This window comes from Branchiostoma floridae, chromosome 9 (genome assembly GCF_000003815.2).
Source record: "Branchiostoma floridae strain S238N-H82 chromosome 9, Bfl_VNyyK, whole genome shotgun sequence".
Lineage (NCBI taxonomy): Eukaryota > Metazoa > Chordata > Leptocardii > Amphioxiformes > Branchiostomatidae > Branchiostoma > Branchiostoma floridae.
In genome coordinates, this window is record NC_049987.1 from 18,009,972 (window position 1) to 18,032,232 (window position 22,261).

The 22,261-nt window shown below is 39.8% G+C and overlaps 2 protein-coding genes across 7 annotated transcripts in view; both read left to right on the plus strand.

Annotated features, from left to right (window-relative positions):
- The window catches only part of LOC118422928, an 18,028-nt gene extending 1,531 nt beyond the window's left edge, over positions 1–16,497 (plus strand). The window contains exons 4-24 of one of the 6 annotated variants that reach the window (XM_035830796.1): positions 28–211; positions 538–561; positions 892–1,129; positions 1,718–1,950; positions 2,301–2,605; positions 3,024–3,168; positions 3,824–4,071; positions 5,634–5,745; positions 6,496–6,686; positions 7,481–7,592; positions 7,827–7,967; positions 9,783–9,923; positions 10,535–10,810; positions 11,055–11,336; positions 12,059–12,172; positions 12,577–12,639; positions 12,879–12,947; positions 13,301–13,678; positions 14,022–14,456; positions 14,787–14,879; positions 15,770–16,497. In XM_035830796.1, coding sequence (XP_035686689.1) covers positions 28–211; positions 538–561; positions 892–1,129; positions 1,718–1,950; positions 2,301–2,605; positions 3,024–3,168; positions 3,824–4,071; positions 5,634–5,745; positions 6,496–6,686; positions 7,481–7,592; positions 7,827–7,967; positions 9,783–9,923; positions 10,535–10,810; positions 11,055–11,336; positions 12,059–12,172; positions 12,577–12,639; positions 12,879–12,947; positions 13,301–13,678; positions 14,022–14,456; positions 14,787–14,879; positions 15,770–15,900 — 3,915 coding nt within the window. In that variant the 3' untranslated portion in view covers positions 15,901–16,497. The remainder of the gene's footprint in view (positions 1–27; positions 212–537; positions 562–891; positions 1,130–1,717; positions 1,951–2,300; positions 2,606–3,023; positions 3,169–3,823; positions 4,072–5,633; positions 5,746–6,495; positions 6,687–7,480; positions 7,593–7,826; positions 7,968–9,782; positions 9,924–10,534; positions 10,811–11,054; positions 11,337–12,058; positions 12,173–12,576; positions 12,640–12,878; positions 12,948–13,300; positions 13,679–14,021; positions 14,457–14,786; positions 14,880–15,769) is intronic. The other 5 variants (XM_035830797.1, XM_035830798.1, XM_035830799.1 and 2 more) reach the window with 5 other exon arrangements.
- A 3,602-nt stretch (positions 16,498–20,099) lies between these two features.
- The window catches only part of LOC118423439, a 4,925-nt gene continuing 2,763 nt past the window's right edge, over positions 20,100–22,261 (plus strand). The window contains exons 1-3 of the mRNA XM_035831589.1: positions 20,100–20,530; positions 21,116–21,272; positions 21,926–22,156. Coding sequence (XP_035687482.1) covers positions 20,528–20,530; positions 21,116–21,272; positions 21,926–22,156 — 391 coding nt within the window. The 5' untranslated portion in view covers positions 20,100–20,527. The remainder of the gene's footprint in view (positions 20,531–21,115; positions 21,273–21,925; positions 22,157–22,261) is intronic.

Genomic DNA, 22,261 nt, shown 5'->3' on the forward strand with positions numbered 1-22,261 from the left:
AATGAGGGATTTTGTCACGTTTTGTAGGATGAACAGAGTTGGACCTGGTCTGATGGAAAACCGTTGAATGATGGTGGTTTCACTAAGTGGGCACCCGGAGAACCCAACAACAATGAAGGCATCCAGGACTGTGGCCAGTTATGGGCATATAAAAACTTCCAATGGGACGACGACAGGTGTTCCTATAAGAAGTACTTCATTTGCCAAATAGGTAAAAGCTTCTTTCTTACAACTGTAGTTCTTTCTTTTTTTAAAATTCTTGAATAAACATTCTGAACTAGTTTAACTGTGATATCCAACACAAAAATTCGACTGAACAGCACCAGTCTTTGTCAAGGAATGAACAATCCACTGCTGCCGTGACGTCACGTTATGCAGATAGAACAAGTGACTTGGTGAGCAGTGAAGTCATAAGTTGCAGGAAGTCTATGGCACCCACCGTCTCTGTTTATGGATGGTTGTTAAGCTCTGATGTAGATGACTTCTTTAATATTTCTTTCAGTTGTACTAAAAACAGTTGTATCTTTCTACATATAGGTCCAGGAGAGGCGTATGACGGAGGTAATTATGATATCATTCTATTCTGAAATTGATAACTCATACAATCACACATTATTACTAACGACAATATCAAGAAAAGTCCGGAAAGGTGCTGAGAAATTTAGAAAGTGCCAACAAATTTCAAAATCCTCGGAAGCCATAAGATATACAAAACAAATAGATACAAAGATTTTAAATTAATGTAAACAATGGCAAGAACACTCCTGACTTGGAATGATAACTATAGATGACAATCTTTTAATGTTATCTTATAATACACCTTTGGGCCTACCTGCAGCTGGCGAAGATGTAAGAATGTAAATTGAACCTTAAAAAACATTTCTCCTACAGACGACATCATCTTTGAAGGATCTGGGGAGGAACCCTTGCCTACTCAAGAAAACATTAAAGGCTGTCCAGAAAACAACATAGTAGTGCTTCCCAGTGGTAAGAAATACGTCGCCAGTGATGATACCAAGACGTACGAAGACGCACAGACAGAGTGCAGACGTCAAGGCGGGATCGTCGCCATCCCAAGGGACGAAGAGGAACAAAAAAATCTGGTGTTCCTGAAGAACTGTGTCAGCAGGTAAGATGGCGTTTTAAAAGGTTTCCTACCAGTACCTTCCCATGTCCCTCCCGCCAATGCGCCGCTTACATATATGTGAAGTACATACGATCCTGGCGTAAAGACCTGTGATCAGTCCTTCCTGTCGCTGCATTAGCGCTTGCCAGCAGTCACCAGCCAATTACGTCGTCGCCTAAGACCGGCCACGAGGCAGCGTGATTGGCTGGTACCTCTCCTTCTAACAACAGGATAGCAAGTATCTGATTGGTTGACTTCTGACCAGCGCTAACGCCGCGAAAAGAACAAATAGCAGGCCGGTACTCCATCACCGTTGCTTCACAGCTGCTGGAAAAAAAATGCTCGCTAGCCATTTATCATGTTCTGAATGCAATCTCATCGAAATAATGTAATCTCATACTAAGCTTAATACCCTCTATTGTGACATGATATCTGACCTCTGTAAAATCATTATGATATTATTCACAGGCTCTACTTAGAGTCTGCCAAGCCCCATAGTATACAGAAACTACGTTGACGTTCTAAACTTGTGCGTTTTTTAGCAGTACAGAGTATCTTAACTGAAATGTGATTTTGTGATCAAAAATACAGAGAGAACCAGTTCTGGCTGGGTGTAAGGTGGACATCGTCAGCAGGATGGGTGGACGGCAGAGGCAGTCCCCTAGGCGGCTTTACGACTTGGGCGCCTGGAGAGCCAAATGACAGATACAACGGCTACAGATGCTCACACATTGTCTATGGCAACAAGGAGGGAGACAGAAGAAACAACTGGGCAGACGCTTACTGCAATTCGTTGTACAACTTCGTCTGTGAGATAGAAAATGGTAAGGTTGTGTAATACTTTATGTACGTAGTATACTTTATTCGTATCCAAAACAATTTTACTTTATGCAAAACAATGTGTTCATAAACCCATTCGTCGGTGAGATGTTTAGAGCTTTGGTTTGCAAATTTCTTGATTTATGATTTATCCTTTGTGATGGAAATAAGGTTGTAATAAGCGCAATCTACTCTAATTTATGGCCTTTTTTGCCTACCGAAATTACATAGGTTGTGTATCTGAAAGTCCTATCAGAATTCAATCATTGCCTTTCATCACTTAAAGTGCATTTAACTCTTAACCCATCTTTTCAAGCCAAGGAGTTGATAACAAAAATTTCATCGTCCTCTGCAGCACCTTCCTGGTCAGCATCCTCCCAGTTTGATTCGCGTCACTCACCTGATCGCGCTGATATCAACTCTCGCGAGACTTCCGACAACGCCGGCGCATGGGCAGCAGCAACTAACAACCAGGACCAATGGCTGATGAGGGACCTGGGTGAGGTGAAAGTCGTGACAGGTGTCATCACCAAAGGCAGGGACTACAGCCCCGATTGGCCGTATGGACCACATGACCAATACGTCACGTCTTATGTCATATCTTACGGCGTCAAAGATGGCGACGAGAAGTTTTATACCAATGCGAACAACGAGATCACTGTAAGCATTGTCTCCAACTTCTCCATTAAACGTAAATCGTGACTTTTCCTTTGTAAATTATATATTGCCGACCAAAAACAATCTTTTTGCTCGTTTATGTATGGAATTGCTGGATTATTCATGTCCAACTACATACGGAAAGGAGGTCAACACTTTCAAATAGTTGTATTAAAAAAATAGTTAAAATAGATGTCATTTTTATTTTTGTCTATCATACATTTTATTTTATTTTTTCTTGAGTGTACAATTCTGTGTACTACTGTAAATTTTCTTTGTTTGCAATTTTAAAAAATGAATATGAAATAATATTAAAATATTGAATGTTATGACTTAAGCATTTTTCATTCGACAAGCAAATCCTAACTATCTCGGGTGCTAATATTCTGGATACTTAAAAATGCGCAAACCTTTCCCATAGGTTTTCCCAGGGAATTCCGACCGTGACGCGGAGGTCTACAACGACTTTAGGGAGTACAACGGCCCTGTCATGGCGCGTTACATCAAGATCCATCCGAGAATCTGGCATCAGCATATCTCTATGAGGATGAAAATTGTAACCTCTGGTAAGGGACAATTGCAACCTGCACTTTATTTTTAAGTAGTAAAAGATGCAGTGCAGAATACTCCTACACTCAACTCGAATTTCTTCCTCAGTACAAATGACAGCATTCATCGCATAGGACCCAAAACTGACATTCTCTGTTGTCTCATAGAATGAGCCCTTAACCGCAAAACCCCCTCCTCCCCGCCCCACATGACGAAAATGCCCAGTCTGGATATATAGAATACAACACGGTGTATTCCGTATCACCCGGGGTACCAGCCCGACCGCGGGTCGGATCGCACGACGGCCGGAGGGCGATCCGACCCGCGGGAGGGCTGGGACCGAGGGTGATGCGGAATACACCGTGTTGTATTTTATTTATGTCATACCCACCTGAGAAAACCACTGTTTTGATGCGAAATGCGCCAGAATTTGAACAAATTTGTTGTCCTCGAAAAAAAAGCGTATTCGAAAAAAAGCGTATTCGAACTTTCGATGGCGCCGTACTCGGCCCACTCGAAACAGCTCGATTTATTCGAATGGAGCCCGTGTGATAAGCCCGGGCCGTACGGAAAGTTATCACCCGGTCCGGAACACCCGTATCGAACGTTTTCGCGTCAAAGGTATGACATAAGGGTTTAATACATAACATGTTTAATTCATATCTTCTACAGAAATCGTCAACGTATCATCCTGCTCTGAGTTGAAGTCCGTTGACCCTGCTAGTAAAGATGGCGAGTACACACTCCACCCTTTTTCAACTTGCCAAGATATATCCCTCCGCGTCTACTGCCACAACATGGCGTCCGAGCGACCAGAAGAATTCCTGACTCTGCCGTCCGGGCCGGAAAAGAACTTTGCCAACATCTACGCAGACCGATTAAGGGATAATTATGGAGGTCGGTGCAACGGACCGTTACAGGTGAGTGACATACCGTCGTGAGTTAACTAAGCAATAAACAACTGCGGGAGCGCGTGAGTGGTTGAGCTAAAAGAACGGGGGAGGCTTGGTCGTGATAGGTCGCCCTCCAAGTGTTACCGCAAACAAGAAGGGAAAGGAGCTTTCTGTAACGTTTTTATTATATAGCTGATTCAGACCAAATTGGTATTGTTTAGTCATTTAAGTGTGCATGAATGACAGAACAAGTGTTTTCTATTTACATTGTATTAGCTCATGACTCTAAAGCTTTGAAATTATTTAACCCTATTCAGACGGGGGGGGGGGTCTTTTGAGGCCCGCGCCAACTTCGATGTCCTATAACGCCAGAACGCCTTACGCTAAAGCCACCAAATTTCGTGAGTTTTCCTAAAATATTGTCGGCAACAATTTTACGAAGTTTGCCAAATTTTCCATTTTTTCGTGTTGCCATCGCAACCGTTTGCTGACAGGCAGTTTTGCCAAACATCACTATTTTTGGTTCCAACAATGTATTTTTCACATTTATTTGCTATATTACTGCTATTTTGTTACATAAATAAAATTTTATATTATTTAGGATATCTTTCATAATTACATATGCATATTTTGCAATATATGCTAATTTGATGACGTCATCAGCCCAAAATCCAAGATGGCGGACCGTATGGCCATATCAAGAATAACAAGCTAATTACCCTTATTGAAAGTTTAAACTTTGTTCCAACACAAAGAAGGGACTCACCATAAATTTTCATTCGGAAGCTAATTACCCCTTAAAATTTGTAACTACCTGGTATTTTTTCATCAAAAACCATCTAGATGAATGAATTTAGTCTATTTCCATTGCCCTTTGTGATTATTTGTTGCAAAAAAAGTAGTTTTAAAAATTCAAGGTGGTGGATATAATATGGCGGAGCCTCACTCGTATCTTAGATGTGCATGACGTCATTTTATGACGTCATTATGACGTCATCGATGTTGCTTTTGGCAATACGTCGTAATAAACATTATTATTCTGTTATCTGCACTTGTTGTTACGTTTGTGGTATAACTTGAAGTTTTCTGCGAATACCCTTTATTCATGGGTCGGATACTATGTCGACATCATGTCCTAAAAATTTGGTGGCCCTACGGCACGTCTTTCAAGAGTTAGAGGACTTAGAAGTGGAGGGCCTCAAATGCCCCCCCCCCCCCTCGGTCTAGGGATGACCAAAAAATCCCGGTCTGAATAGGGTTAAGGAATAAAGGCTTTCGGTTGGCTTATTATCTATAATATATGGCCTCATTCGGTCAATACAGAACCATGGTAAAATCCTAATTGACATCAGCCCAACAACGTCGACTGTGGCTAAACAGTCCTATACGAGAATGACAGTCCCTGCCACATAGAACACATCTGTAAACTCACCTTTAATAGAACATAAGGTTATGCACTACTTCAATATTCTGAACATTAAGATATGCGACAGACAAGATAGACTTTCATCTACTTATATGTGAATTCATGAAGCAAACACATTTAGCGTGAATTTAATGCCTATGTCTATGTGTTTTTGCTTTTCAAGGACCCGTACTCCAAACGTGCCGGGACCACGAAGTTTAACAAAATCAGAATCAAGTTTGAGAACTCCAAGGTCAAGGTTATTCGAGATGACTACACCTTTGCTAGCACTAACGGTAGGTCAGTTAATGACATTGTCAATAGGAAAAATAACTTCATTGTACTGTATATGTTTGATATGGCGGGCGGCCGCTCCTTTGATGGTTATATTTGTTATTTTGTTTATAGGTCTTGCTGTCAAAAAAACAGCCAATCATAAGTAGCTTATAGCTTGCATCAAATTCTACGATCATAACTACATGGTACAAAATATTTATATGTTATATAATAGCATGTAGGATATGCCTGGATAGATCGTACTTGCAATATTCTTAAGATCTGTTTAATTATTTTGTCAAACTTACTAGAGACCGTTCCCCTACGTCTTCCTGTTTTGCATAATGTTAAGCAACACATACTGTAAATATTGATGTCTAGAGTTTGTTTATTTGTGAATTTATTGGTTTGGCTGTTTATCACGCACAGCCAGGGTTGTCCAACTGTTTTTGTTGGGCAACCCTGTTTCGCAGTTTGTTTTAACTATTACTTCAAATCTAATGATTATAGATGTTAAGAAAGAATCTCCACATCTTCCAGAAAATCTGGAGATTTTCCCCAGATATCTCCAGATTTTTCGATTTTTAACGATGAATGACGACTCCCACTGGGGGTAATTATGATCCGTAAAGTGTCATGGAACCTTTTCACAAAGTATAAACTGTGTAAGTATTAGCTGTAAAGGGTTAAAAATGTTTGTCCAAAGTTCAATATTGGTCCAAAATTAATCTGTAGGCTGTTATTTATATTTACCTTTCCTTTGACTTTAGGCTATAACAACGTACCATACGGGGAGGCTGGCGACTGTTATTCTTGGAAACAGGGATGTGCCAAAGGAACGTTTTCATTGGATCTTACCGGGACTGGGCTCTCTTTAGCTTCCAACGTTCACTGGGTCATGGAGGAACGCTATCCAGAGTACATCAGCATCAACGACATGTTTATATCAGAAGACAGAACGGTTGGTCTTGTTGTTTACATTCTCCTACGCAGAGGGACCCACAGTCGTGTCCAAACTCCTTGGGGTCACCTCTGCTATCTGACGAACTCAGACCAGTTCCTAGTCGCCCTGCTTATGAATATTAATGAGCTTACCTGTATATGGGCAGTCAGCCGTTGGGGATCGGGCGCAGGAGGATGGTGCTATGTAAGACGTAACACGATTGGCTAATAGCTTCAAAGCGGCCTTTGCGAGATGGCTTTCGTAAACAGAAAGCCCGAGAAATGCCTATTGTCTGAATGGCTGACAGCTGGTTTGTGGCGACAACCATAGTAACCGCTGGTAGGCCATGAGATAGCATGGCCCCATAGGCTGAGTCAGCTAGCCGTTGGGGACCGTGCGTAGGAGGATAGTTGTTAAATGACATTTACAGTACCAGTCTTCACAGAACGTCACATCTTACATAGGGGCCATTATGATTTGGTCACAACTGAAAAATGGCCCTGCCGGGCAGTTAACGGGCTGTTTCGGGCCTTACCCCTACGGGGCACCGTGTGGCTACCGGAATATTTTTGGGCACGACCGGTCGATCAGGCCACGGTTAAAATCAAGCCGGGACCCGGTAACGCTGTAAGCTTATCATGAGCGCACCAAGAGGCACCCCCGTGATATCCGGCAGTCCTCTGGGACACGTGCAAAACTGTTGGGAAAATATCTTACTTTGCCACATATGTCGCACGGAGATCTTACTACGATTGTGATCCATCCCTTAACGTCCTTTGTAACCTACGTTGTCTTATTGCACTGTCATTTAGGTTGCATCTGCGCGTTGCGGGGGATGGTGTGGACACTGCTGGCCTGTGGAAAAGAACTTAATTCTTTCCCACCCAAAATGTGACAACAACCGCCAAAGCAGCAAGGCAAAAGGTAGGCTAATTATCGTATACGAATATTTATAAGTTCCACCTGCAAAATTTGCTATCATAATTTCTACCAACTGCAGGTTATGTTCAGGTTTATCAGTTATAATTATTTTGCGTCCACAAATACATGGAGAGTTTTAGATTATGTTTTATTTTTACATTATTACGTTTGATTACATTGAAGTGAAGCAATTAGATGATTTGTAGTTTCCATTGTGTGGTGATTTTTGTTTTCAAGACAAATCCGTAGAGAATTTCTACGAAGGCTGCTACAAGGATGGTAAAAGACGGAGGCTTCCCGATGCACTTCTCATCAGCGAGGACATGACAGCAGACATCTGTGTCAAACATTGTCGTCAAGAAGGATATTCTTATGCAGGTAATTCTACAATGACTGTATTCTATTCGAAAAAAAAAGTTACAATTGTTATATTTCAGCCATACCATAGGTATGGTGAAATATATTGTATTCGTAATGTTTCTTTCTTTCTTTCTTTCTTTCTCCTGTCAAATCTTCAGAACACGGTATCTCCCTTGTTCCTCAACCGAATGACTTGAAATTTGGCACAAGGGTAGAGTGGGCCAATACCCTCGGACGTTTTTTTCATTTTTTCCATATCTGTCTCTTAAATGATTTTATTAAGGTTTTTTGGTCATCTTAAGACCAAAACTGTATATTTGGGCCCCCTGTACCCTGGTATTATAACCGAATGAGCTGAAATTTGGTACAGATGTGCCTTGATAAGTCCCCCATATAGATTCAATATCAGTTTTGGTGTACAGTATAACGAAATACTTATTTTTGCGATTTTTTGGTCATTTTTTTACCAAAAAAGGACACTTTTGGCTCCTGTACCTTGGTTTTAGAACCGGATGACCTGAAATTTAGTATAGGAGTGCCCTAGACATATGCGCACATGGATTCAATAACACTTGAGGCATACGGTACAATAAAATGCTCAATTTTGCGATTATTTGGCCATTTTATGACCAAAAAGTACACTTTTGGCTATTGTGCTCTGGTTTTAAAACCAAATGACCTAAATTTTGGTAAAAGGGTGCACTAGATATTTATTCAAATGACACATGTATAATTTTTGTCATAGACTACGTCAAAATGATATATTTGGGGATTTTTTTGTCATTTTCCAATAGCCAGAGGGGTCAATGACCTTAAGGTCGTTGACCCCCAGCTGCAGATTGGACCTACAGGCATATATGTCTATCTAATCTAATTAGATAGGTAACCAATCACTTAGCCTGAATCTATATCCTAAAGAGGGGGGGTGGCAGCCAATCAGCGAGCCCGGTGTTATCTGGAAGAGTCCATTCTTACACGGAGGGGTTCGTTTTTTTTTTTTTATTCATCATTGGACTGGTGAAGTCTTTCAGTGGATGCATTTTTGGACAGGTCTATTTTGCAATTTTACAGAATGTGTGCTGGAAGAGTCTATTCTCGCACGGAGGGGGGATTTTTCAAAATTCATATTTTGGACTTTGGTGACTTCTAGTTTGTCAAAGTCTTTCAGTAGGGTTATTTTTGGACTGGTCTAATTTGCAATTTTACATGGGTGTTCTGGAAGAGTCCATTCTTGCATAGAGGGGGCTTTTTTTTAAAATCCATTTTTTGGACTTCAGTGATTATGTCAAAGTCCTATTTTAGCAGATGTATTTTTGGACTGCTCTACTTTACATGGAAGAGTCCATTTTTTGCACACGGAAGGGGGATTTTTTCAAATTCAGTTTTGAACGGGTGATGATTCAAAATTCAATTTTAGTGGAAGTGTTTTTAGACTGGTCTATTATACCTTTTTATACACTGGGACCTTTTTTGCTAAATTCAATTTTGGATTTGGTTTCTTATTCAAAAGGCCTGAAGGTTTCAGTGGGAGTATTTCTGGACTGGTCTATTGTGCAAATTCACATAGGGTGCACTGGAGTCCATTCTTGAACGGGGGAATTTTGTAAGACTCATTTTTGGGTTAAACCGTCATTAGTAAAAGTGATTTTTCAAATGGGTGATTTTGAAATAGCCTATTGTTGCATGGGGAGGGAGATGGCTGAAATATGCTGTATTTGCTCTCAAGCAAATGTCGGCCTTTCTAGTTTAAAATACCATTATTACCATTGGTGGATTTCTTGGTTGTGATTACGTCACGCATGTCAAACAATTTCTTGTATTTTTCTTTCAAAGGTACTCAGTACTACAAAGAGTGCTGGTGCGGCACTGAGCTACCACACCGTGGACCACGTGAAGATAATGAATGCGCGACCCCTTGCGGAGGAAATCATAATAAGATGTGCGGAGGCGAATGGAGATTATCAGTGTACAAAGGTTGGTAAACATCTTAAAGATTTGTTGTCACTCACCTAACAAAATACTATATACAACTTAGCTACGTACAACCTTCAGCATTGAGTTTTCTTTTTCAACACGACCAGATCGGATGGATTTACCCGCCACCGTTTCGATAGGCCATCTCTAGGTATACTCTGGATGATAGTTGCCTGTCGTACTTCTTATTGCAGCTAGATGTCGCTGTTGCATTGCGAAGAATGGCAGTCCCAAATGTGATAAACGTGGATACAATCTACGTCACGTTTGGGACCGCATTAACGACTGTGCAGTAGCGAAACCTATCTGCAGTGCGATGTACCAAGAATCAGTCATTGTCGACCTTAGGAAAATAACTAAGGGTCCGATAAAACTGTATCTGGATGGTAAATTACCATTAGTTGTGTTTAAAGAAGTTTTTTCATTCGAATGTCTAATTTCTGAAATTCCTAAAATCACGGACTTGCTGTGTCACTATTAAAAGGCTTTTTTGGACCCAGAAGAAACAAGGATGAAGGAAAATTATTGTTTGTCGTAGCTATTTGCAATGAAAGATATGGTTCGCAATAAATGCTGAGCGTCAGTTAATTCAAAATATTTTGAAATTTTAGTGGAGCCAGTTGACGAAATTCATTCGGAGGGACGCCATGACTGCCAGACATCGGACGGGGCTTCCTACAGAGGAACGGTAGCTGTGACCAGATCGGGCCTTACGTGTCAACGCTGGGACCGGCAGACACCCCATCAGCACACGAGAACGTCTGACAATTATCCGTCATCCGGATTGGAGGAAAACTACTGCCGGAATCCGGACGGAACGCCCGGAGTCTGGTGCTACACCACGGATCCTAACAAGAGATGGGACCTATGTGACGTGCCAGTATGTGGTACGTACATTTCAATATAATAAGGAACATTAGAAAGAATAGCAATCTTTTTAGCGTTATATTCAAGGTCATGTTTATCACTTGAACGTAGTGGTAAATGATGTTACACTTCTCATATGAAAGCGTAGTTGATAAATGTCATCTTCACAGAAATTTTAGATTTTGAAGTTTCATGTATTTCAGGATATATGCCTAAGAATCTTGTATCCCAACCGACTGTTTTCTAAATGTGTTAAAATTGTAGTGGAGCCAACCACCGCTGTTGAAGTTCCTTTGGATGGACCTCATAGCTGCCAGACATCGGACGGGGCTTCCTACAGAGGAACGGTAGCTGTGACCAGATCAGGCCGCACGTGCCAACGCTGGGACCGGCAGACACCACATGAGCACACGAGAACGTCCGACAACTATCCGTCATCCGGATTGGAGGAAAACTACTGCCGGAATCCGGATGGAACCCCCGGAGTCTGGTGTTACACCACGGATCCTAACAAGAGATGGGACTTTTGTGATGTCCCAGTTTGTGGTACGTACACTACCATATGTATATGCATGAAAGTGCAAATTATGATAATTTGCTGCAAAACACAACCAAGAAAACATGATATGATGACCCAATAACCCATGATCTCGACTTAACTTTTACTAGCTTTAGACTAGAGTAGACACTTGTGATATAATTGTTTTTACACTGTTTGAATCACTTATGTTACCTGAAATTACATTTTTTTTTCTAAATTCTAAGCTCGTATTACGACAGGTCTGACAGGAAGTGATGTCAAAGTTGCCAGAATAGGTCATCGAATACGATCATCTCATTTCCTGTCTTTGATTTCCTACAATAACGCAGACAATGGATGAAAGCCAGTGGGAAATACACAGACAGAAACTGACAGATGTTATCGTTTAAAAAGAGCTGCATTGGCATCTTATTTCGCCCCTCGGATAGGACGTTAAATGGAGGTCCCGTGTCTGGGGAGAGCCATACCCCGGGCACGTTAAAGAACCCGCCACATGTGCGATGGTGCGGTGTGAGCGGTTCAAAACCTACAGTACCTTGGCCGCACCTGGGGCAATTACTGTCGTATTGAGGTCACCTGAGTGGCGCCGAATGGCAGCTCGCTCCAGACCCTTGCGATTAAGCCCCGCCCATTGTAAGCTCCTCGCAATTCAGCCCCTGGCTGCAAAGAGTGAGTAGTCGGCCCACCCAATAACAATAACAATAACAATGACAAATTTTCTCCACAGATGTCAGCCCACAGACAGCAATGCCATCGATGACAACGGTTCCATCCCAGACTGGACGTCCAGACAGTGATGATGATGAAGACCGAGAAGTTTGGGGTTCCGCTTACACAAATGGTTAGTGAATCTGTAACAATGTTATACATAATACATATGTTTTATTCCTATGGACACAGACCAATATGTTTCATGTACTGCTGTCATTTCCTACTCCAATATCCGCATACGCAGGTCAATATATATCTGTGCATTATTCCAAATGCGAGACCATATCGCCCATACATAAATGTGCTGTTATCTTTATAATGTTATTGATGAAATTTTGTTGCACTGTATCTGTATGTAGTTTAGATTCTGTATGCACTATTAATAGTAACAATTGCCATTCGCTGTATCCCATACAATTGTCGATCAATAAAGTTCATTTATAAATTCCTTCTATAAATAGCTAACCCATGATGTAATCGTTAAATCTTGATATTCTAGAATTTTTAATTTAGTTAAAGTTCTTTTTATTTCAGAAGCTGTGCCTAAGAATCTAGCAACCCAACCACCTGTTTCAACAAAAATAGCAGCAAAGTCAGGTTAGAGTTATTGCAATTATCTTTTCCTTTTGAAGAGATCCTTTCATCCGTCAAAAGCGTACTCCTGATAAAGAAAGTTTACAACACTGTAAACAAGTGGAGAGATTAGTTCCTAGTGTGCTCCACGTGCGTTTTAGCGGTTCTAATATGTTAAGTTAAATCACATCATGATCTGCCTCCTGATACACGATTTACTATTTCGATATATTTGATTCATTGAACACTTCGCAATTTTCCAGGATCCTTGATAGAAAATCCCTCAACCCAAGTCCCGGTCCACAAAGCAGGAACAGACGCCACGCCAACAGGTCAGCTCATGTTTCATATTGTGTCTACTTTCTACATTCATGTCAAAAATTATATTGGTGAACCGAATCGGATATGTTTTATCTATATGTAACTTGTTGTCGATTGATGTAAATATATTAACTAAGTGATTACAGATCATATTCCTTTATAAGGTCAAGGTAGTAGGCCTAGTACTACTTCGACCAATGGTAGAGTCCAGATTGAGACATCTTTCTAAAGTAACATTCATTCTCTTTCTGACGCTTGATACAATTAAACACTTTGTGGATCCTTTCTTGAGTGTGTCGTCATGTTGTCTTTATTTGGTTATATATGCTTGCCTAACGAAAAATGAAATCATGTCTTTTTACAGTGTGTCCAATATCTGGCTACATTCGTCTACGAGGAGCTTGCTACAAGTTCTTTGCTGAACCGAAGACGTACGAAGACGCTAGACAGAGGTGTGCCGAAGATGGTGGGCTGTTAGCCATGCCGAAAGACCGTGCCACCAACCGGTTCGTCACCAACCACCATCGCGGATCCAGCTGGCTTGGGTTAACTGACATCAACAGAGAAGGCCGTTGGGTTTATGAGGACGGCCAACTCCTGAAGTCGTCCGGGTATTCTAGCTGGGCACGTGGTGAACCAAACGATGCTGATTACATTGAAGACTGTGCCGAATTCACGCCAACCCGCGCGTTTTGGAATGATGCACCGTGCAACTCCAGCAAGCCGTTTACCTGTCAGATAGGTATGTATTATGAGTAAGCAGAACAGAACTTAATTGCACGAAAATCGTACAGAGTACAATGTATTGTAGCAGCTATTAAACGTAGTAGATGTATTGTTTATTGTTTGTTTGTTTATTCTTTATCTAACCAGGGTGGAAGCATATCGCCTGACGGCGTTTTTCAAAGTCCCCTGGGAGAGAACCCTGGATTACTTGTAGTATATTTTCTATTTTGCAACATTGAGCAGACGATGGGCACTAGTTGAATTGTTGTCACAAATATATACCGTAGCTCTTTCAATTGGGGATGCAAACAAACCCTTTTTAAAAGAAATTAATGAAATATTGTTTACGATTACTGCAGGTGTAACTGATGTGACGTCAGCGATCCCTACACCTACACCTGAACCTACACCTACACCTACACCTACACTGGCGAGCCTCTCTACACCGAAAGTTACCACAGAAGGAAAAGTCACCGTGCTCAAAACATCCAACGTAACCCTGAAATGCACCCTAAGACTGAGACGACGGCACATCAACCATCGCATCAACTGGTACAGAATCGGAGAAAACGGCACACAGGGTGCTCCTATGATCACATACATTGATAGACACGCCTTCCACAACTACCGGCGGACTGCAGAGCTGCGATTGGTCGACAGACTGGAGGCCGTTGATGACCACGTGTCCCTTAGGATTCTAAATGTTAAAGTGCAGGATTCTGGGACGTACAGATGTGAGGTCATCCTGGCGTCCCAGCAGCGAGCTTACGCTGACGTCAATATGACCATTTTAGGTACGTTATTAGGTTTCCCCCATAGTATTGTCAAAACCCCTTCGTTTCCAGACACCGTAGTTCAGTAACGTAATGTTTACAGTCCGTGCAACATTATGATCGTAGTCTTTGTCACCTCGCGAAATGTTAAGAAAATGAATTTTCTTTAAAATGCAAAAAATAAAATTTTAAAAGTATGGACTATAGGTAAAATTTTAAAAGTATGGACTATAGATGGCTTTTTGCAATCAATACTGACCATGGTAAAACAGATAAACAGGTATGTTAACTTAATGATAAACATTTGAAAAAGTTTCATTCTATTTTACCTTTTTCTCCAACTACCTTCAGCATGTCCAATTAAAAAGAAAAAGGACCACATCATTATCAACAAAGCTACTCCAACAGAGCTGGCGAGATCTGTGGACCACCATGACCATGGAGGTAAGTTTAGATGTGATTTATTGATTATTTTGCACTTCATAACAAATATATGACATAACTCTTACAAAACGATTAATTGTCATATGTAATCCAATATTTTGCCAGACTGTGACTTGTCTTTTTTGTGTGTGCAAGCTTATTTTCACATTCCAGGCATGTCTGGGACTCTGGCCGGAAGTTAGATTAAAGGTCCCGGAATAGGTTATCCAATGTTATCCCACTTCCTGTCTCAAATTATTAGCTTCCCGCAAGTCTATTGTTTTTTGAGAGCAAGTGAAGAAACGCACATACAGAATGTTTGCCACATTCACACTAATAGATGAAACAAGACATTTACAAGCAGGCATGCACTACCAAAAAATTTTTGCTTGTTTTGCTTACCCCATGGACAATTCTTATATGAAGAAAAACATTCTTGCAAGAAGAAAATGTAGAATAAAATTCTAAGCAAAACAAGAATCTACCAAAAAATCTTAATTCTCACGCATTGAACAATTTTCTTATTCTTTTCTGGAACTTTAAGCAAAATCTTCTTTTGAATTTCTAGAAATGCTTGCTTTTTTTTATAACTCTTAAGAATACAAGAATTTTTGCTCTTGATGTAAGAAAAACATTCTTGGTGTAAGAATATTAATCTCAAAAATATCTAAAAAAATTCAAGCAAAAATTTAAGTGCCCCATGGACAAGCACGTTTTTCTAAGATTTCTTGGGGACAGAATAATTTTCTTCCTGGAAGATAAATTTTCTGTGAGGAAGAAAAACAAGATACAGAAAAAAAACCTTTTGGTAGTGTGTGATCTATGAATTCTTGTTGTGATGGTAACTTAACTAGGGAATTACGTGGTGTAGAAAGCAATATTTAGCCTTTTATTCTATCTTGTTACTGCAGGGCAAAGTCTTGTGGTCATCTCGGACACTGGCAGTGTATTCGCTGTTGCTCTATTCACGGGAGGCGTTTTCTTTATCTTGTTTCTGATCATTGCAGCTGTGGTCTTTTTGGTTTGGAGAAAGCGGGGTTAGTTAACCCACGGGACACTGGCATTAAAATCATATAAAGATCATTCCAAATGTATCCACCAAACATACGACAAGTTTGAAGAACGTGGTGGAAACTTTCATATTCTATACGTTGACGTTAGCATTCTGTTTGATATAATTTTGTGTCAACATTGTCAACAGATCATGGGAGTAAACTTTCCATATCCTACTACGAATTAGCCATGGATATACATTTAAGTGATAGATTCAGTTATATACCCTACTTTTCACGATGATTTTGATACATATTTTGATAGCCGATAACAGTTTTGATACTTTTGGTGAATTATATTTGATATTCAATTTGATAGTTAATCACAAAGAGCTGTTCACATGTTAATAGTGAGACAGCATACAGATGATATATGTATTATATACATTACTATTGATAGATGTGAAAGGTATATTGAAGCGATGCATCCTTAAGATATCCATTTTTATTACCGTTACCGAACGCATTGCCTCTGTAAGGGAGTGGTAACAACTGTTTTCTATGTCTTTAGAGGTGATAGAGACAATTTTGTACAAATGAAAACCGACTTTTGAGAAAAAATAAACGTACTTGTTTGGTTTATTGAATAGTTTGTTATTGTTGTGCGTTGTTTGTCATTAAAAAGTATGTCTAATATAGTTTTAGCACGTTAGTTCAACTGTGAATGAAACTTTCAACCGTTTTCTCTGCAATGAAGGAGGTAGCCTAAAAGCTGCTGAAACGTTGTTTCAACAAACACATGACCGTAAAGTAAAAGGATTGGCGATATATTGACAATGTAGGTGACCCTAATATTCAGCAATAATTTTCATCAAAGTTAAGCCTTATGTTATCTCAACTCCAGAACTACCTTTGTACACAACATAAGCGGGACTGGTTTTATGATCTTTGAAAGCGGCGACAACGAACGGACTTCTGTCGGTCGGTCAGTTCACCCCTAGGCCAATTAACTCCTACTAGATTTTTATTCCCAACTCGGCCAAAGGCAACTATTACTATGTATTAAGAAAAGGGAAGAGGCATGTAAACGTTAGATAATAGTGATAGCATAGCTCAACATGTATTGTTTATTCAACTGTTATGCTACATGTAATAGTTCTTAGTCTTTAGGTTTTCATCTTGGGATTTGCTCTACATTTAGCCCACATGGGCAGGAACACGCAAATAAAGATCATCACTATTCGTCCAGACGGGAGTCTAATAGAGACTAGGAAAAACGCACGCTTGCTTGAATATGCCAATACGTGTCAAAACTCTAGACGTTTCGTCGCAAAAGAAATGGTTGGATGAAGCATTGGTGTCACGCCATTCATCTATGTCAACATCGCACATAAATCATTTTACCGTAACTAGGTGATTGACTGACGTCCATCCGTAGGGAACTAAAGATTGGTTTTAGGATGCCGGTTACATGTTCGCTCATCTGGGTGATTTGTCATTATCTTGTCTTAGATGTAGAACTAAAGACATGAATATTTTTTTCTGTCTAAAAAGTTATGTTGAGTACAAGTTGAAGTTTAAAAAGATTGAGTCTAGCTTCTACCAAATAATGTCATTAATTCGTTTATCAACATTTATTAAACATTTGAAAGTTAACGTAGTACTACCTTTTTGACGTGTTTACTATAAGTCACTTTTTAATAATATCATGCCAAGTCAAAAGTGATTGTACCAGAGCATATACAATATTTCTTTCTCTTTTCTGAAAAAATATTTATGCAGAACTTTAATAAGAGAAATTATCAGGTTAGGAATAAATATTCTTATCAGTACAGTAGCTAGAGTTTTATATGTACAATGACCTATACCATGTAACAGTGTCCCCACGTTCCATGCAGTGATGAAATAGGAGTAACAGAACAACACAAGACGTATCGGTGTTTTTTTATGAGAGCTAAACGAGAAATACTTTATATTAAAAAGATTAGATTTATTCCTCACCGTCCATCGAAAGTAATGACAACTACGGCCAGTGAAAATGCGACATTATGTTTACAAACATTTCCGAAAGTGCGCCAACAAAACCATTGTCGTGCAAAGAAGCAAATTTTAAAGACAAAATAACTTTAAAATTCTAAAGGTAAAAGGATGAACCTTATTCTTAAATTTGCCTCACTTGTAAACAGCTATTATGACACATTTTGATAAGCACACATTGCGGTGATAATATCCTTAGTTTCTGGCAATATCTAGTAACTCTTCAGATAGAATCTTTATTGCGTTTTCACAAAAAAACATGGCGTGTTCAGAAAACTTCGGCTAGCTGACGTCATAGAACCTTGAGCGATGTCCCGAGGGGAAACAGTGGCCACGGTTTCATCTCCTTTTCACCGCTCACCTTTCAAATTAACGGCCGTTTGATTTATGGTTGGTTTCTCCGACTTCAAAGACCATGCGGGTTGGGAAAACGAGTCTCCATTCCACACGGATAATGACGTTCAATTCAGGAATATTTAATTATTAATGTTTAACCATTACCATTGCACTGAGGGGACGACCGTGCTCTCAATGATGACAATACTTGTGGGGGAACACTTATTTCATTGTAGTAGCGGAGGGCTTGTTTCATGAAGCGTGCGGTGTGTTATAGAAACTCCACATCTTGACCAGGTAAGGTTTCTTTTGACTATTTCTCTACATTGCTTAAGACAAACATAAATTCAGGAAGAAGATACGAAGGTTAAAACAAGAAGTAGCAAAATTCTGTGAAAAGCTCAATTAGCACTTTAGAAAGCACTTTAGACACAGTTTACTCAAGGTTTGAATTTAGAAGAACATCACTCCTGGTGCATTTAGATTATGGAAAATGCTTTCTACTTAAATGTATGCGAAACCATCGTTTCAAGAGAGAAAATGAAACAATATGACAGCCAAACAATGTTTTAATTGCAATACTATATCGTAATAAGAATAAAATTCGTGCATCTTGTAAAATGCTCCTTTTCAATTTAAAAAAAATCCTATTTCTACAGTTGCTATTAGTTTTTACATTGGAAACCTACAATTAATTAGAAAACAGCATAACTCCTAAATCCCTTTTCTAATTCCGACTTTTAGGTTGCTCACGATATCTGTTCATGTCTTGCATGACGGACAACTTAATGATGCACTGAAAAATATGAATATATGAAATGTACAATTAAAACGTCAACAGAAAGATGTATACACGAGGGACTAGAATCTAATGTGAAATAAAGTATCGATATTAAGGCATAATAAGAAGTTTAAAAACATAAAATACTGATTTTTTTTCTAACTATCCACAGAAAACGTTGACAACCATGGGGTGACTACACCAGCTCTCGGAAATATAATGCTGTCCGTTTTAAAGATGATCTTCTTCATACTTTGTCTTACGGCCATGTCTGTACACGCTGGCTTGGAGCCTTCAAGTACCGGTATGTACTACTACAGTAGGAGCCAGTTAATTGCACAACGGATTAACGCACACTTCTGTTAACTGCACGGGATCCCAAACCAGTGCTGCCCCGCTAGATAACTTCGCATTATTGCACCAGCCGGATATTACTGTATACAATTAAGCGGTTTCTACTGTATATCGGTATTATATTTAAATGGGATCATCTCACACAAAGTTACCATCCGCGTGAAAATCTACAACTCTTTTTGCAATTTCCAATCTTCTAAAGTCAATACATTACGTCATGTGGAAAACGATAGCTGCTTGGCTTGCAATGATGACGTAATTTCTACGAGAAATGTCATATGCATCTGTTTTAGTTTTATTGACACATTAAGGAGATTATATACGGCATGTTCGTGAAAGCCAAGGTTAGCTACACTTGCAATGTCACGCCATGCAAAAGAATAAGTTCAAGATAATAATAAAGTACTCTCATTCTTGACAAGTAGTTTGGAATCAAATGACTGGATCCATAGCTGTATCGACATTTGTTAACTCTTAAGGGAACAGAGACTGTTGGAGCTAGTCCTTTGGGGTATTTTCTTTTGTATATCTAGTATTGGAGACATAAGAATTCCATTTATCAATCGATAACAAGAGCTACTTAGATTTGAAGTCAACAAAGTCCAAAAAGAAAACTATTTCCTAATGCTTTATTGTACGGGGTGATGATCTAGAGACATTTAGCTGAATAAAAACGATCTAATGTTAGAATTACAACTGTCACAAAAACGCAAGACACTTGTACATAAAACGGGAAGGAAAGATACTGGCTATCAAAAACATCTGTAATCAGTGACACCTATGTTGCAATTCTGAGGAAGGTGACAGACGGTGTTTGTGTTAGCACTCGACCGACTATGACGTCATTATCGTCCGCCATGATGAATGGTTAAACCTTGAAGTTGTCAGGTACACTTGAATTTCTATTTCATAAACACAGTCACGTAATAATGACCCATTCAACTCCATAGGCCTGGCCCTTGCAGTTTCTTCTGCTAATGTAACCAGTATGGTTCCATTGTTACTTCTACACCATACTTCTGCAGATATTTGATAATGAGTAAATAAGACATTTGTGATACGTTTCAGTCGACCCGTACAGAGAGTGTTACGAAGGGATAGGAGAGTCATACCGGGGCCGTGTGAACTATACCGAACTAGGCTTCGACTGTCTGTCCTGGGACCATGAAATGGTTTGTTTATTTGTTTGCTTCAACCTTAGTTTATTCATTCACGAGAAGCTCGAATCGGCATACAGTTTGTTTTTTTCATTGAGGTCAGGGTCAGATAAAATATAACAGAGACACAGATTACATCGAGTGCTAATTAGTGCGCACTCATTAGAAATAGAAATGGGTCGTTATTAAAAGCTACCTGTACCCGATTGATTATGTAAATACTGTCCAATAAATGTGCAGTGGAAAATGAAACGCACTTTATTAGTCAGTGCCCTCACTGCGATACCGAAAGAAACAGATTATTTCAAACTATTGCCTCAATTTCAGCGAGCTTTTACCATTTAGGAGATCAGCAAAAGGCTACATTTTACTCCAAGCACAAAACCCAGTCATTTTACACAAAGTGAGACAAGTAATTAACCACTGCATTAAAAGAAGAAGACAAGTCAAACCCTAAAGTAATAAACGCAGTACCTTATAGTAGATTAGAAACTAATGTTATCTACTGAATGACTTTACCTTATTCCGAGACTTTATGTGCAATTAGCCTTCGGGTATGATTTTGCAAATCAACTCTCTGTAATAAATCTATCAATATAGGTGAAGGTCATCATGAGACCCGGTGACTACCAGATGTTTGACCTCCAGGAGAACTACTGCAGGAACCCATTCTCCTACCCGCGACCGCTGTGCTTCGTCATCAACCCTCATGATAGCGAACATTCATTCTGGGACTTCTGTCCGATCCCCAACTGTAGTAAGTACATAACGTAATGCTAGTTAGTTTACATTTGTCTGCATGGTAACCTATATCCGTTATATTTTATATGTTCTTGAACAGGGTATTTAGCTCGACATATGAAAGATATTCAGTTGATGGACGGTGATTTCAAACTGCGGTATTTTGAAGTAAAATTAACGCCTGTTTACTTAATAGGCTTAGATGTCCAGTTTTTAGAACAAAGGATATAGGTTAAAGGTGAATTAGAGTTATATCCTATAACATCTCAAGTCCCCCGATACTGCGCCTGTAGAAATTGCCTGCTACAAGTCATTCTCGCTGCGTTTACGTGGGCTATCCGTTAACCAATCAAAATCTCTTTCTGGTCTTGGATGGGAAATTACTACACAATTACGTTTTAACTTACATCCTGGCCAAATGTGGTGACGTGATTGGCTGGAGAAGGACGAATCATACTACATATTAGTGGATGGCCTGGAAAGAGAATGCTATCGCACTATCTTTGCATTTATTTACTATATACTGCACGTTGTCGAAACATTGTTGTGATTGAAAAGGAGGTCAAGTTGATTTCGAAATTATGTATTTCTATTCAATGTTTTTATGGCTATCTGCAATATATGGCACTAGTTTCTGTTTTAAAATTGCGGTCTAATATTATCTTCCAGATCCAACGACAACTATACCTGTAACTACACCAACGACAACGCCTATGCCAACTACTGTTAGAAGGCATATAACCCCGCAACTACCAACAGCATCCGGCGGTGAAGTAACAGCTTCTCTTCGGCCAGGGCGGACGCATGCGCGACACTCGTCCCTTGTGAGTCGCATCACTCGGGTTACTCCGCCCACCGGCGCATCGCTTGAGAAGAGTACCGCTCAATCCGCTGTGAAAGGTACTTGTCCCGCAAACCTTCGATATAATCGTCGTTTTTATACCCCCTTCACATTAGGCGCGATTCGATCGGACGACGAGTCTGCGAGCTCTAATTTACGAGGAG